A 16,241-nucleotide genomic window follows, 5' to 3' on the forward strand; every position below is an offset into this window, starting at 1 on the left:
ATGTGTCTGTCAACTAAAAATAACTATTGTCATGGCGTGTTGAAACCTTCCAGCAGAGGACGAACCAAAATGAGCAAACTCCACTAAAGTCACTGTTTAGTAAGATGATTGACGAAGCCACATAAGGCAGAGACCAACTTAACCCGTGAGGACAGTGGAGTATTCCATTGTTTATAAAATCTTGTCAGTTTTGGAAAAAAGGAATTTAGAGCCAACAGGCAAACAGGAAGTTTTGGTCCCATCACACTAAAGGAAGACTGGAAAAGGGTGTGGGGAATGCAGAAATGGTAATGGTGGTCAGGTAGAGCCGAGTGTCATCAGCATAGAAGTGGAACAAAATTACATTTTCTGTAAAAAATATTAGCAGTTCAAAGATATTTGGTTGAGTGTGGCTCCTGGCTGCCACACCTGCCCATGTGTCAAAGTGTCCTTGTGTTTATGGGTAAAACACTTGGGGTCGTAGTAAAGCACTATATACGTATCCAGCATGTTTACTGTTTTAATTCCTGTGTGAACCGTGAGCGTGGGTGAAATGCAGTCTGGTAAACGGACCGGCCTGACCCTGGTTGGGCCTCTTCCTGGTTTCATTCTTGGCTCAGAACAAACAAAGATTGTCAAAGTATTTTGTAGTCATAGGCTTTTTATTCAGTGTAAAATTTAGTTTTTACAAAAAAAAAGAAAAAGAAAATCACTGGATAAACTTTCACAGCCATGCGATAAACTGCAACAATTGTAAACAATGAAGATACCCATTTACAACCAGTATGATCCAAATATTTGCCTTTATTTACAAAGTCTATCAAAGCTTGATCACAGCACAAATTGACCATATCAAAGGAATTTTTATACACTATCAAAAAGAGTTACAAACTTTGAACTGCTGTCTATTGAACCTCATGGGTTAGTCCATAGAATCATGATAGATTTCTTTTTTTTTTTATCTGTAACCAAAATATATTTTCGAATTTTTCTTTTGTCACACTTATGTTCAGACAATAGTAATCCCACTACATTAAGTTATTTATATCAAATATATATTTATATTTATATATATATATATATATATATAGCACCACTATGAAATAGTTCATTATAAGTGAGGGCTATCACGTACAGAAAAACATGAGTAAAAGGGCAGAATTTTCAAATCTAGCACATTATGTGTGCAAGGATATGGAAACCCATCAGTGCTTCAAAACCAAAAAAAGGTCAAATTCTTCTTACAAATCAGAGAAAAGGTTCAGTTCCTAACCTCAGGATTCGACGGTAATGTTTTAGGGGGACGCTGGGGGGCCCTCTGCTTTCATCACAGTCTGTGCTGCTTGCACACTCGTTTCCTGACGTCATCTGAAGTCCTTTTTAAATTCTTTTGGGGCAGAAATGGATTTCCATACACTCCTGACCACAGCTGACAGGAAACGGGGACAGACTGAACGATCAAAAACCACTACGACAGCGCCAGCTTGGGGGTGGGGGTGAGCACAGCACAACGACCTCAGGTACATGCACCCAACTGATCCGGTCACGGCCCCACCCTCTTAGGGAGGGGGAACATCTACAACCACTTGGGACTTTCTCTGCATAACAGTCACTTCTAGCTCTGCTCTGTACAAAGGTGTGGATGCGGTGAAGTCCGCTTCTGAAAGAGCCGCCACATCAACCTCCAGTGAGGATTCGGAGACGCAGCCTATTATTGCTCGCTTTCTGTGGCCAATCGGGAGGAACCTGTACCCCCCCCCACCCTAGTATTTAGTCCAGGGGGGCCCAAATCCGGGCCTGCCTTTGAAGCTCCTTACTGCGTAACCCTTGTGCTATCCTAGGCACTTTAACATTGGGAGTGGGGTCATCTAGACCCACTAGACAGTGCTCTGAACCTTTTTTCTTCAATTATTTGTGATCTTCACTGGTGTCCATGGATTACATGAAATCTTTCCACCTTTATCCACCTTTGTCATGGTAGGGAGAACATGTCAATGGAAGGGTGGGGGGTCATCTGGACCCCATAGGATAGCACAAGGGCTAAACACACCTGATCCAGGTAACCAGCAGCAGGTAAAGCAGGGATTCTGGAAAACCAGCAGGAGGGCGTCCCTCCAGGCCTGGATTTGGGCCCCCCTGGTTTAGTGAGACCTTCCCAACACGAGAATTCTGCACCACCACAGACGGTGATGGTTGTGCTTGTTGACATTTCTTATCAAGAAAAACTCCCAGATCTCTGAATAGAACTGAATTGAAGCAAAAAATAATAATTCTATGGATTTTCTTTAATCAGTAAAATCTTTTTTAATCAAACTGAACACAGGATGTGATCTAAAATCGTAAAAAAGGCTAAATATATATGTTCAATTAAAATGTAATTTTAGTAGGTTTAGAAAAAAAAACACCCCCCCCCCTTTTGTGAGATTTCACTATAATTATGTGATTGACAGACATTTTAATATTCTCTTTTATTGTTCATCTTGATTCTATCTCCAGGTAAGTTGATTTCTTTAAACATACACAAGAACAAAGCCAACAGCATACTTTTCCACAATAGAGGTTAAAAATGGTAATTTATTCTGAATATATGACTTTAAAAAGTTAAAATGTTGGAAAACCCTTAGTTTAAGTTGACTTTAAAATCATTCCTTTCATTAAAAAACATTTTTGTGTGTTATTTCCCCATAAATTCATACAGTAAATATTTAGAAATAATTCATGTAACTGAACAGCATTTTCTTCTCTTTCATTGAAAAAGGTCAAAGGTGAAACCGCAGACAAAAAGAGTTTTTGCCCTTTGCTTGTTCAGTGGTTTTAGCTGCTTAAAAGCCGTTTTTCTTTCTCTTATTTACAGGTGAGAAGCTCACCTTTGCTTAACAGAAAACAATCATTTCACCAGGTTATATTTTAAATTATTTAAAAAGAATTCCTGAGCCCTAAAAGTAGAAAGAAAAGTCTTTAGATGTTGCTGAGAAGTTTAGTCTGCTCTGAATTTTAACTCACTGAACCAAAAAAAAAGGACAAATATATTTATTTTCATATATAGATTTCTGTTAAATGATCTTTTTAGAGTATTCATGTAGTGATCAGAACATCTGCAGGTGTATGGTAAAATACGGGATCTTTTATTGCATAATATTTAGCTGTACTGTCATATTATTTCTCCATGTTTGCTGTCTAATGTTTGTTTGTTTGTTTGCATATTCCGACCCCCCCCCCCCCCTCTGTTTCACACCAAATGCCACAAGCTTCAGGAGGTAGTAAAAGGCTGCAAAAAAAAGAAAAGAAAATCGAGCTTGAAGAATTATTTTCATTTTTTTTAAGTGGTGAGGCTTCGACAGCACACACCGATTTATGGATGTGGACAAACGCTGCCCCCCAGAGGAAAAGCAGTGCATTGCTTGGCGGACGGGGCGGCCCTGCAGCTCAGCTGAGTCTTTGCATCCATGTGGCTCCCACACGAGAGCCGCGTAAGCACACGCACACACATTTGCATAAAGCCCAAATAAGACGTCATAGCTTGGATACGAGACCTCGCAGTTCTGACAGAACCTCCGAACACGACAGCAGTCCAGTTTCAACCCCCCCCCCCCCCAAAAAGAACACGTCTAATGCTACAAAAGCCGACTGCAGGCCACATGTACAGTGTTTCATTCTATTCCACAACCAGATCTCTCTCAATTGAATTCTGATTTTTTATGACTGAGATCTTAATGCACTTCAGAAAATGACAATAGCTTTATTGTTTTAAAAATCTGAATTTTAAAAAGCTCAGAGAGAAGAGCCTTCGTCCTTATATGCATATAAATATAGAGGACACAGACTCAGACAGAACTGCAGATCCTCGTTCGCCTGCTGCTCTCCAAACCAGATGCTTCTCATTTCCACAGCCGGAACGTCGGGAAAAGCTGAACGCTGGAGTGTTTTAGCTGATGGTTCAACCACGCAGCAGGAAATGCAGCACGCGGGGAGGGAGGGATGCTGGGTAATCTTCAGTTTGTCGGTCGTATCTGAGCTTTTTCAGCCCAGACCTTCTTCCAATTCTCGGTCCAAACACCGAGGCAGAGGGGAAAGGGTGACGGTCAAAACCCAAAGGCAGCGGGCTTTTCTGGGAAAATTCAAACCTGACAATAGATGCCCCACTCTGGACCAATCAGAGTAGACTGCTGTGGGAGGGAAAAAGGAAGAAACTCGTCCGAATGAAAACCTCGCTGCTACGCATATTTAGGAGTCCAACTCAAAGATTTCTGTTAGGCCAGCATGATGCAGCTGTGGAAATGAGAGCAAGGCAGCACCGCACCGACTCCTGCCTCCGTCTGGGACGTTTTCTGCCTGTCAGGATCACCACGCTACCGGACAAATGCACATGACGTTTCCCACACAGCCACCGAAAAAAGCTTTAAGACAGGACAAAAGAAGAAGTCGGACAAAATAAAATAGAAGCTTCAAGTACTATAAACAAAGTCCACCTGGCATTTCTGTTCTAAAGGAAAGAATCAAATGTACACCGTCTGGCTCCTCTCTGCCAGCAGCTGTTCCCTCGTCAGCCCGTTTAGAGGCCGACTGTTCTCAACAAAACCTGAAACCAACGAAAGGAGAAGAAAGAAAAAAAAACGAGAACTGGCTCAAAAAATGCTTCTCACAGTTTGTAGGGGTCTCTGTGTGTGGACCACACCAGGACAGAGGGAGGATGGGCTGAAGTCTCTTCCCACCTTTATTCGTCTCATGTGGAACCGAGAATGAAGCTCAGGAAGGCTTGGAGAGAAAAGGCCTGACAGGAGCATCTCCATCGACACGGCGAGGAGACTGTGGAAAGGGAGCTCCTCCCGGTGAGTTTCACACACACCAGGCTCCTCTCTCTCTCTCCGCGGGACGGTCCGGGCTGATGTGGCCCGTCCGTGGTCCTGATCCTTGATTGGGTTTTCCCGTGAGCTTCTTGTGGACCGGCTCCTCCTCATCCTCCGTGTCCGTTGGACCTCAGGGCTCCTGTTTGATGCAGTAGCTGCCCGAGCCGTTGCTCTCTTGGTCTGAGGTGCCCTGTGAGAAGGTGAACTCGTCCGCCTCCGCCGTCTCCTCCTTCATCCGCAGGAGCGACTCTGCAGGGAGACAACAGCAGCACGCGTGAGCCTTTCGCCACTCAGGCACATTCAAAAAAACGGGCTGCTGGCCTGGCTGGTCCCTCGTCAGCCCGTTGCCGTGGCAACAAGTGGATGCGGGCCGGTTGAGAACGGCACACCTGAAAGAATGGGAACACTTTTTTTGTCACTGCCACAGATTTTCCTGTCCCGATATAACAAATATGGCTGACAGGAGCCACGGGTGGTTGCCATGGCGAGTGGACAACTTCAGAATGCAGAAGAAGAAACAGTCAATCCACTCCTTCCACCAGCGCCTGAGTGCTGGAACGGACTGCCTGTGTCAATGCCGCAGAGCCTCCGTGGCCGTGACTTTGGTCTACAGTGTGGTGTTACCTGAGTTGTAGTTTTGGCGACGGAAGGTTCTGGGCCGACTGGGCCCCTGGGCACGGTAAAGGGGTGGACTGTGCTCTTCATCCCCCGAGAAGCTGCTCCTCCTCCCTGCCTGACTGAAGGGCCGCCGACCAACTGGAATCCTCCTCTCTAAACACCAAGCCAGACTCAGGTGAGCTACCAGGGGCTCATTTCTCACAGGCTTTCAGTTCAACTGGAGAGGGTCCATTTCACACCCAGAAGAGTTAGAAGTTAGAAGGTTGGAGCTTCAGGTGAAACCTCACGTTCAGCCTCAGCTGCACTAAAACGCGCGTTTGAATAAGCCCCCGGTACGGTACGCTGATGGCGACTTAAGGTCACCCAAAGAGCTTCATCTAGAAGGTTTATGCTTTTCCTAGCAGAGACTCCCCACCAGCCTGCTAGAACGGATGAAGCCTTCAGATGAGAAGGGAACGTTCTTCAAAAACCACGAGCAGCTCCGGCTGCTCTGGGTTTGAGCTGGAGTCAGACCCCCCAACCCAAGATGGGACAAAAGCAGCCACGCCCCAACCTGCAGGAGTCTGGTGGCACGTTTCCCTTCTGATGCAGGGTTAAAGAAATCCTAACCTTCATTGTTGGAACAACCCTTTTTTTTATAATAATGGAGATATCAGATCCCAGAGGTTAGTGTGAGACACACGTATGGAAATGTCTGCGTATTAAAGGTAGGGACTTGTTCAATTGTTTGACAGACAAATTAGTGTATTTTTTATTGCCTAAATCTTGTTTTTTCTCTACAACTATTGTTTTTTTTAATGTGAGGGACAAAGCCTGACGATGCGTCCGTTATAAATTAAATCCACATGGCTGTTACGTCTGTTCATTTCTGATACAGGACACGTCGAAGGGGAACCACCCCGCTTTTTCCACGGTCACTCACCAAAAAGCAAACAAAGAAAATCCCTAATTTGTACTTTGACATGTTTTCCACAAAAGGCTGGCTATTACAACGAGGTTGTCATGGTAACGGCTATAAAGGCGAGTTAAAACTTCACCTCTTCGTTCTTCGTTTTTGACCCAAATGGAGATAGTTCAACGCCTCAGATTCTGTTCTGCTGCCGCCTGTCCAGCCTTCAAAATGATCCAAATTCCTCAAAAGTGAGCTTTTCAAAGCAATTATTGGGTTTAAAAATAGATGAATCAACTCCAGGTCATTAATCTGGTTTTTAATCTATGATGTAAGGGGCAAAGCCCGGCGAGGAGTCCGTCAATCACCCAAACAAGTGATCACATGACAACACCGACGGGATTTATGGAAAACATCACGACTCAGAAGAATGTGGTGTGAAAATTCTTCTAAATGGACTAAATGGTTGCGTGGACGCGTCGTATCCTCAGACTAATGATACAATTTTAAGGCTTTTTTTTTTTAATTCTCCTGAGCTTTAGAATCACACGTGTTTAAAGGCCCACGTTGGGTTTTTCCAGGCATTAAGCAGAAATGAAAACGACACGCAGCCATCAGCCAGTATTTTGATGTGGTTTCTGTAGCTGCTGCAGCCTAACAGCGGTCAACGACGTCAAAATGATGGTCTGCGTCGGTCAGCGTGAGGTGAGGGACGGTGCACCTCAGCAGACTCCCAGAAAAAATATTCCACCAAAGACATAATCATCAAGACGGAGATCTTTTAAAGGGTGATCTGGCTCAGAGGTCAGGATGAGAACAAAAATAAGAAATAAAATAGAATTTTTTTGAAAGTGAACCGCCATATTTACGGTGAGGACATAGATGAAGCAACACTAGATCTGCTCTGACAAAAAAGAACAAAAAACAAAGTCCAGCCAGCCTAAACTACAAGAACTTATAAAGACGAGACTTTCATTTGACTATTCTTTATGAGGCTGCAAGGATTAAGAGAATGATGTTTGCTCAAACTCCTGCATATATGTTGTAGTCAACGTTGTGTGTTTGCAATCTCCAGTCAAGAACTGACAACATGCCTCCTCCACCACTGACCAAACCCCAACATGATCCCGCTTTTCAACGCCACCAGAAGAGGAAACGCGTCCGGAGAAGACAGAGGAGAGAAAACGTGCAGCAGAGCCGCCACTCACTTTTCTTTTGGCCTTTGTACTGCTGGGCCTTCTTCTTCTGCTTGGGCAGAGAGTGGGACATCTCTCTGCTGTCTGAAACACAAAGACAGGACGAGCTCAGGACGGACGCCCGATCCTTTCACCAGAACCGCCCAACGTCTTCCCCCTGCACCGGTCTCTGGCCTTGCAGCGCCGTCGTTTCGTGACGGCGCCCATGTATGAACGCGTGGACCCAACGGCAGCGGCTCCTGTAGCGTGGATGTTGAAACCAACGCGTGCTGACCCGGGCGCCTACATGTGTGAGAACACCTTTGGCGTGGCGTTCGAATCCTTCCCAGCTTAAGGAAATGAATGAAAACGAGGAAGAGGAACAGTTCTGCTGAGAAGAGCGTCCGCTTTGAAGCTCAACAACAACAAAAAAGGCAGACGTATCCGTTCAACGTTCCCTACGAAGATGTTCTGCAACACTTAGTTGTTATTAACTGACTTTGTAGGTTCTTCTGTCATCAGACACGGTTGTGTTTTTGCCACATACCTGACATGTTTCGAAACATGTCAGGTATGTGGCAGAAATGTGTCCGATAACAGAAGAACCTACAAAGTCACGACAACACTTGGTTTTACGACAGGAACAAAGCCTGGCGTGAAAAACACACATCACCAGACTGTGAGGCCGCCGTCGTGTGAGACCAGGGCGTATAAAAAAACAGAACCCGTTGGTCCCGCTCGAGTCCACGGGACCGTCCCGTCGTGAAAGCAGGCTTACTCTGCGAGGCGGGGGGTTGGAGCTGGTAGCCCGTCAGCTGACACCAGCCCACCGGGTACAGGTCAGGGGATTCACAATCCACCCACTGATCGTACTCGTCTTCCCAGCCGTCAAAGTGGATCCGCAGTAGCCGGTGCACAATCCTCGTCACCGTGGCAACACACACCAGCCGTGGCTCCATTAAATCCACGGCTTCCAGCTTCATGCCTTGCCGGAAGCCGTGATTAGGAACTTCCTGGAAGAAAACACGGACAGAAAGAGAGAGAGAGAAAAAAGACGACACACGTAAGTAAATCAGAGGGAATTAATATGGAAACTTTCATCCCAGCAAAAAGGAAACGACGGCACACTCAGATTCAAAGTCCCCTAACAGCTCACCTGTGATCACTAAGCTAAAACCAGTCCAAAAATCTAAACATTTTAAGCCCCGCCCCCTTTTCCTCCACTCTGTTGATGGCGTACTTAACCAGAAAGGTGGAAAGCTCTTAAAAAGCAGGACTTTCTTTGGAGGGGGACTTTAAAGCCTACCTTGTTAAAGAGCCTGACGGGAGCAGCCACTGAGCTTGTTTCTCTGAGGTAGTCAAACCATTTAAATGGCAGTTTAGTGTACCCTGTGGAGCAAATTCAATCATCAGAACCAACCCAAGCGTCAGGAGTCCAATGAGGTTCGGACACAGGCGGGGACTCTGCTACCTCTGGGGGGAGTGAGTTCAATGCTGTTGATTTCACAGAAGCCAACAGGGAAGATGGAGGGGGAGGTGGCATGGTAACAAAACCAGTCCGATCCGTCCACGGCCTCCGAGCCGTCAATCCCGATCATGAGGTACCCGTCTGCTAGAACCTATATGGGGGAAAAACAAGGTCTCTGGTAAGCCTGCAGTCCTCTGGAACGGGGAAGACATCAACCAAGAGGGAAGATCGTCGTCTCAGACCTTTTTTACAGTAGCTACACATATTGCTGAGAGGTTTAGGGGATCGATGGCTTCCAACTTCATCCCGTCTTTGAACCAGTCCCCAGTCTGGTCCACATCTTTAACCTGAAATGTGAAAAGGATCACAGACAGATGTTTGAGGGGAAACTTCCTGTGGTGACTCATTCAGAGGAGAAGGGGCTGCGTCCTCAGGGTCTGGGGTCAGGGGGGGGATCGTGTTGGAAAGCCTGCAGCCAGGAGCTTTTCCATGGGGATGAACCTGTTCATTACTAGTCATGGCCACAGGTGAGCAAAAGATGCTGTGATGGGCTCCTTTGCTCTCTTTGACTGTAGGTGTGAACTTTTGACGTCACTTAGTGGTTATAAACATGACAGAGGAAACATTTATATCCCTGTATGTCTGCAGGGAGAACATAGGAGCGTAGCTGCTGTTTTTTTTTTTTTATTGTAGCTCCTGGCGAGAACCAGAACAGTTTCCCCTTTGATTGCCCCATCTGCTAAGGTAAAATAACCATCATCTTGCATTACCTTCTGGAAGAGCTGTTCAGGAGCATCCACCTGACCCTCCGTCCTCTTGGTAAAGTCTGAAAACAAAAGGATAAACTGAAGCTGTGGAGCATGACACGAGCTGGGGCCGGGGGGCCGCAACCTTCCACACTCCAAGAGCCGTTTGGGTTGGTTTCTCACCGAACACGAGGCAAAAAGTCTCCCTTTAGAAAATTCAGACACTGATTTGTATTTCTGTTATTAAAGCAGATTAACCACAGTTTAAATTAGGGACCCCTTATCATATTTTTTTGAACCACATTTGGTTTAAAAATCCTTCAATTTGTTCAAAAGAGTGCTTTGAGTATAAAATCTGGGTGAGCTAACTGACCTTTTCTGCGGTAAACGGGGCACAAAAATCTTTAAATATGCTTTAGTTCAACTTTAGTAAATATCAAGCTGAGCTGCTTGATGGATTGTTGAAGCATTGTGGGTAGTGTAGTCAGGAGCCTCGTGGAGTGCCACGAACTGTTCTAACTCTTTGTGAATGAGTGGAAGGAAGTTTGGGTTACTTTACTTGTTATGTACTTTACTACTAACTCAATTTTTACTTACATTTAAGTCTTTATTTTATTTTAATCAGAGAGCCACAATGGAGGGGTAAAAAGAGCCAAGTGTGGCCCTGGAGGCTCAGGTTGCAGACCCCCCCTCAGCTAGAGGGTATTTAAGAATACCTGTGGAAATGTAACCAACACAGGTGGAATCAGAGTGACATTAATCCATCCAAAAAAAGATGGATTAGCTTTGATCTCATCAAATATCCCTTTCTCCTGTTCAATAAAACACTGATCTAGAGAAAACACTTTGGAGCCACAATTTAGAGGAAAAGCGTCTGGCTGCGTTCACACCGGCCTTTGACAAGCGTTCAAGAACTGGACAAGCAGGGAGGGGCTGCTTCTTTTTACACAGTTTGTCCGTCACCTGCAGTTGGAAGAGTCTCGCAAGATGTCAAAGCGATGAAAACCTGGAGGATTTTTCTATTTTAATACATGAAGGCCTTTGTATCGTAAAAATTCTAGCCGGACACAAAACAATCATTAATTTCTCCTCCATGATCAATTTTTTTTTTTTTTTAAAGGCTGGTACTTCCGTGAATTAAAGGGGACGCCATCCATGCGTCACTACCAGATCCAAGTCCCCGACTGGTCAAAGTCCAGCCCGGTTTAGCTGGCAAAGCGCGTTCATTGGTCGTGCGTTTTGCATGTAACATTTGTAGAAACTGCCGTAGCTGCACATGAACATGAGAGTTTGAGTGCCGCAGCCCGAAAAGCGCGTTTACATAGATTTGTCATTGGAAGTGGCTGCTTCAGAGCTTCAGAGCTCTTGCAGTGCCTGAAGTTTCACAGGGTGCAGCCCGTTTACCAAAGGCTTAAGGTCATTGCAGATACATGCTGCTGCTTGCAGAGCATCATGGGAAGCGTTTCTCAACCAACCTGAGCGTTTGAAGCGGTGACCGATGCTTCTGGACCAGCCGATATTATGAATGAGGGGGCTGTACATGTGGCACCAGAAGTCATCAGAGCTGTCCTGGCTCTCCTCATAGACCAGCCTGAGGCGACCCCCGATCACCTGCTCCACCAGCGCCACCCGCGTCCGGCACAAGTAGTTCTTATCCACCACCTCCACTCGCATCAGCTTCTTAAAGGGAAACTGCATGTTCTCGTGTACCTGCAGGCAGGACAGTGATGCGTGAGAGGTGGCAGATGATAATGATAATTATAAATGTCAAACTCCAAATGCCTCCATTGGCATCATTACCACTGCAGAAATAAAACACTTTTCCTGATGCGATTCCTGTTCTGTGTGAAAAGGTGACGGCAGGTACCTCTGCAGCTGCTTTCACATCCATTATTAAAGGGAATGATGCATCCTCGGTCGTAAAATGTTCTTTCAATAAATATTTACAACAGTTTTCGACCTGATTTTGTGTTGGGTTTTGTTTGATACTGACTGTGTAGCAGTGCAGGAGAGCTTCAACAAAAGTTACAGGGTTTGGACAGCAAATATCCATGATTAGTTAACACAGCGTTAACAAATAAATGACTAAAAAACGATATTTAGGAGGATAAAACAGGGAATTATAAGTAATGGACACAAAAACACTCTATTTAATCGTTTTTTTCCACAATAAACTGACTTTCATATCTCCTGCAGCCTCATTACCTTTGCTTGCTCCATAATGATAGACAATGCCTCCTTTTAAAAGTGCAGAGGCAGAGCAGACGGCACACCAATATGTCGAGATATAAACCTTAAATATATGGAGCATTTCTTCCACAACCGAACTATCCAAGAGGCTGGTGTTTCCTTTGGGTTAGGCCCACGGCACATGTGGTCTAAAAGCCGGCTCTCTACGAACCTCTCCACACCACTTACCTTGGTATTGAAATCAGTGGGCAGGGTTTTTGCTCCGGTCAGGCGCTTCACAAGAAAGACGATCCAGTTTGAATACTTGTGTTGGATGCCTGAAAAGCACACAACAGCAACAATGACCCTCAACGTCCGGGACAGCGCAGAAGCACCGTCGGCACCAAGACTCACTTTTTGGAGGTACGAGGGGTTTTCCGTTGGAAGCACACCAACCCACCGGGTGAACCTCTGGGATGCAGAGGTTACACCAGAAGTCTTTACTCGTGTCGTTGTCGAAGCCCTCATAACGCAGGAGGGCCTTGAACCCTGTAGACAGAACCAACTGGTTTAGTGGCTACAAACTTCTGTCTTACGCTAAACCCTTTAGCCACGATAAAAGGTGATGCGTTTTTGTGAAGCTCAGTGGGTGGAGTGGACAGCTCCAAAGTCAGGAGTTTAAATTCAAGACTTGACTGTCAGCCGGCAAAAACACCCTTTGTTAATGCTGCACTTATAGGTTTATGGCGACTTTCTGTATGTATTGATTTATATTGTTTACATTTTTACTACCAGTCAAAAAAACGGAAGGATTCACGCTGTGCTCACTAAAATGTATGATTAGGATCTGGCTTTTTTTCCTCAATAAGACTCAAAAATAAGTAGAAAGATTGGTGTTTAAAAGAATCACATTAAATTACAGAGCAATGTTTCCAAGAACAGCAGTTTAAACACAGATAACCCAGAGAGAATAGCAGAGCTTCCTTAACAGATAACAGATCTGTGAAGGACAGAATTTATCTTTATACAAATAAACTCCTTTTCATGTTACACTCTGGCTCCATCTATGCTAAGTACAGACCAAACTCAGCGTTTAAAGTGAAACAAATTGCAGACAATGTGACTGACTAATATGTCTGAAGTGTTTATTATATTTTAATAAAGGATTTGGCCATAAAACAAACTAAACAGTTATGAAAGATGGAAATCCTCCAGACCTGGGGAGAGTGGATCCATCAAAGACAAAAGTAGATACCAAAAGCAACAACTAGATGAGACTTTTAACTTGTTCTGCTCACAAAGACTCTCAGGTCTGCAGATGTGCTGATTGATGTCAATTTATAGATGTAATGTTTGTTAAAAAAGAAAAAGTCAGAGAATTACAGACCATGTTTGCTTTGGTCACTTGACAGCAAACAAATGGTCACTAATGGATAAATGTCCACCATCAGGACAACTAGTTTCATCATTTATCCTCAGAAAACATGGACTTTTCTGGCCTCAAGCAGTTGAACGTTCAAGCATTGACATGTCCTACCCGCGAGCTTCACGATCTCTGCTATCCAGTACACTTTGGTCGGAAGGCTGATGTCAGAGTTGGGGACTTCGATCCTCACCCCCTCTTCTATGTCTCCCCAGGATGTTCCCATAGGAGCCTGAGGCAGGGAAAAAGTTTCAGCATCCACAACATCCGGATCCCCCCCTCATGTCCTCTAACCTCTACTTACATGCTTGAAACAGCTGACAGGAGCTCCCACTACATTGTTGCTGCAGATGTACTTCCCCCAGTCAAAACTCTCTGCAGTGACAACTGACCAGAACAGGAATCAAAAAACAAAACGGCATCATTACTGACTGTTTGCATTCCCTCCAAGCACTGATTTTTGACCACCTACCGGCTTTCGACTTGGCTTGGTTCTGTTGACTTGCTTGGTACTGAGCATAAGCTGCCAGCTTGGCCATTAAAGGCTGTTTCTGCAAGACTTTAGCCTTTTTTGTTGGAGGCTTACCCTTGTGAAAGATAAAGATTGATGTAACCACACATGAGCCTTCTCTCCATTACTGCAACAGTGTTCAGTATATTCACCTGGAGTCTTGCCAGAATGCTAGCTTTTTTAGAATTTGAGGAGTAACTCCTGGAACACGACACGCTGCAGAAGCGCTTGGTTTTGGAATAAAAAGCATCTCGCACCCCGATCATTCCACACATTTCACATGTTGCTGTGAAGGGCAGAGATCAGCATCAGAGGAGTAGAAAAACTTTCCACCGTTTGGTCAAAAAGTTACATTTGTGACAAATCCAACAATACATGGTTCTTGTACTGACCCATTCCAGCTTTGCCATCGGGGTAAGTATAAACCTGCCCATTGTTCTTGATGATGGGCAGGCTTGCAGGCATGGAGGGCACCACCTCATCCTCACTGTCCTCTGAGCTGGAGCTGCTGGTGGAGTCCTCGCTGCAACTGTCGTAGCCATCAAACATCCCGAACGAGTCTCTCCTCTTCCTCTCTGAACGTGGGGTGCGTTCAGCCTTCACAAAAGAAAAACGTGTCTCTTCACTTAAGCCTCAGTCATAACCGGGACAGACAGACATGTAGGTGTGCATATATAATATATAAGATGCTTTGCCATCTTTATTTTTAATAATCTGTCCAGACTTCCAAATTTCGCTTCAATAAATATTGATTAACACAAACCCCATGGAAGCTTTCAGCTCAGGGTTCAGTGAAAGAATATTCTAGCAGGAAAATGAGAAAGGATTTAAACTGCTGTGATTACAATAATATTCTGTCAAAACTGGATTAACATTGATCATATACTCTTGGAAAGGAACACAACTGGGGTAGCAAACCTATTCAAACACATTTAATTTCTAAAACTCACATTATTTTGTTATTCTGATACAAATATAATACATTTCATTTTGTACATACATAAATAGTGATAAAACTATAAACAAAAGCAGTAAATACTGTTTGGCTTTCAACTTTTTCAATGGACTTCTGTTGTTAACGGCTTTACTGTGGGCCTCACAAACAGGTCAACACCAAGAACTGAGAAAAAAAACATGTACAGAATCATGTAGTTTGTATCAAAGTAGTCCTGGTCTCTGCATAGTTGTACTTTTTAAGCTTCAAGTAGCAAAAGAAAAAAACTCATGTAAGGTGGATTTTATTCAAATAAATAAATAAATAAAAGAAAGCAAAATTATCTTATTTTGATTTCTCAAGTAAAAGTTCTGAATAGGGAATTTGTATTTTTTTTTTTAATTGTAAACAGGTTTGTGCAGAGATACCTCGATGGATGCATTCAAATGCATTTTAAATCAAATTAAAGCGCTACAGGTAGCCGACAGACTTTTTCCCATCAGCCACTCTGTTTACGGATTTCTGGAAGTGAGATCTGTGAATAGTGACCGTAAACATGCATTAAAAATATTTCTAGCGTGGGGGGGGGGGGTATATGCACCAGACCAAGAAGATTCAGAATATGGAGCAGTGTTTGGTGCTGTCAAAATCTGTTTACCTCCACGATCAGCTCACAGCTCCAATTTAAAAAGAGCTACACACACCTGTGCTAGCGTTTATTTTTTAATTGGAAAAACAGACATCTTAAAAAAAATTCAGAAAAATAATGCGCCTACACGTGGATATTCCAAACTAATTTGAACAAAAAGAAGAAATAAAAAAACCTGGCGAAAATGAGGGGCGGCCGTGGGAGAAATAGCTCGGATGCTAGTTAAGCTAGCTAGCATTAGCAGGCTAGCGGAACCAGTTTATCCAGATATCTACAAAAGACATTTTTCACATCACATGCGCAACACACATGCGTACTCTGATCGAAAATAAATTAAACGCGCGGTATTTACGTTCCTAGCACTTTGTTCTTCTATTTCCTTTATCTAGTTCTCTTAATATTTAAGCTGAATGAACACTAGCTAGCTACCATAAATAGATAACAACAAAAGGAGGAACAGCAGTCGGAACATCGCGACACAAACGTATTTTACTCACCAAATCCCGTGTGTCTTCCATCAGCCCGTCATAAACCTGACGTTTTTAGCTCTCTCTGTTACCCGATGCAAATAAAAGCCCCTGGCTGGGGGGGTTGATTCTGGCTGCAAACACTAAAGTACAATTGAATACTACCAAGCAGGATATCAACAAATTTACTAACCCGCTTCTGCGCATGTGCGAGCGTAACCTACTTTCACGTGATTGGCCAGTCCTAAATGGAGGTCATCGATTGACAGAGAAACAATAACAGTGGGTTCTGCAGAGGAGAAACGCTGCAACAAGAAGCGGAGCAGCACTCTGACGCCCACGTCTGCACATACACGACACGGATAC

At 44.3% G+C, this 16,241-nt stretch overlaps 2 protein-coding genes across 3 annotated transcripts in view; one reads left to right on the forward strand and one right to left on the reverse strand.

Annotated features, from left to right (window-relative positions):
• LOC144987874 (uncharacterized) overlaps positions 1-16,241 on the forward strand; it is a 230,354-nt gene that overhangs the window by 145,984 nt on the left and 68,129 nt on the right. The window lies entirely within an intron of this gene.
• On the reverse strand, positions 764-16,097 carry mbtd1 (mbt domain containing 1). 2 transcript variants are annotated; one of them, XM_023949504.2, is made up of 17 exons: positions 15,906-16,097; positions 14,218-14,422; positions 13,978-14,111; positions 13,787-13,901; positions 13,619-13,701; positions 13,429-13,546; positions 12,306-12,440; positions 12,141-12,229; positions 11,198-11,432; positions 9,747-9,802; positions 9,219-9,323; positions 8,980-9,127; positions 8,815-8,897; positions 8,287-8,521; positions 7,542-7,613; positions 5,451-5,597; positions 764-5,075 (listed from the first exon to the last, which is right to left on the reverse strand). In XM_023949504.2, the coding sequence occupies exons 1-17, from the start codon at positions 15,924-15,926 to the stop codon at positions 4,957-4,959; spliced, it is 2,100 nt and encodes a 699-aa protein (XP_023805272.1). In that variant the 5' UTR covers positions 15,927-16,097; the 3' UTR covers positions 764-4,956. The 2 variants fall into 2 exon arrangements, with proteins under 2 accessions (XP_023805272.1, XP_023805273.1); XM_023949505.2 differs by lacking the exon at positions 5,451-5,597 and having other exon boundaries at positions 2,429-5,075.

This window comes from Oryzias latipes, chromosome 19, assembly GCF_053564925.1.
Source record: "Oryzias latipes strain Hd-rR chromosome 19, Olatipes_Hd-rR_3.1".
Classification (NCBI taxonomy): Eukaryota; Metazoa; Chordata; class Actinopteri; order Beloniformes; family Adrianichthyidae; genus Oryzias; species Oryzias latipes.

Excerpts from the sequence above, each read along its gene's own strand:
- mbtd1 (XM_023949504.2), bottom strand. The coding sequence starts at position 15,926 with ATGGAAGACACACGGGATTTG. Across the intron at positions 9,324-9,746 it reads CTGAACAGCTCTTCCAGAAG|GTTAAAGATGTGGACCAGAC; the intron begins GTAATGCAAGAT and ends TTCACATTTCAG. Across the intron at positions 5,598-7,541 it reads GTACAAAGGCCAAAAGAAAA|AGAGGAGGATTCCAGTTGGT; the intron begins GTGAGTGGCGGC and ends CTTGGTGTTTAG.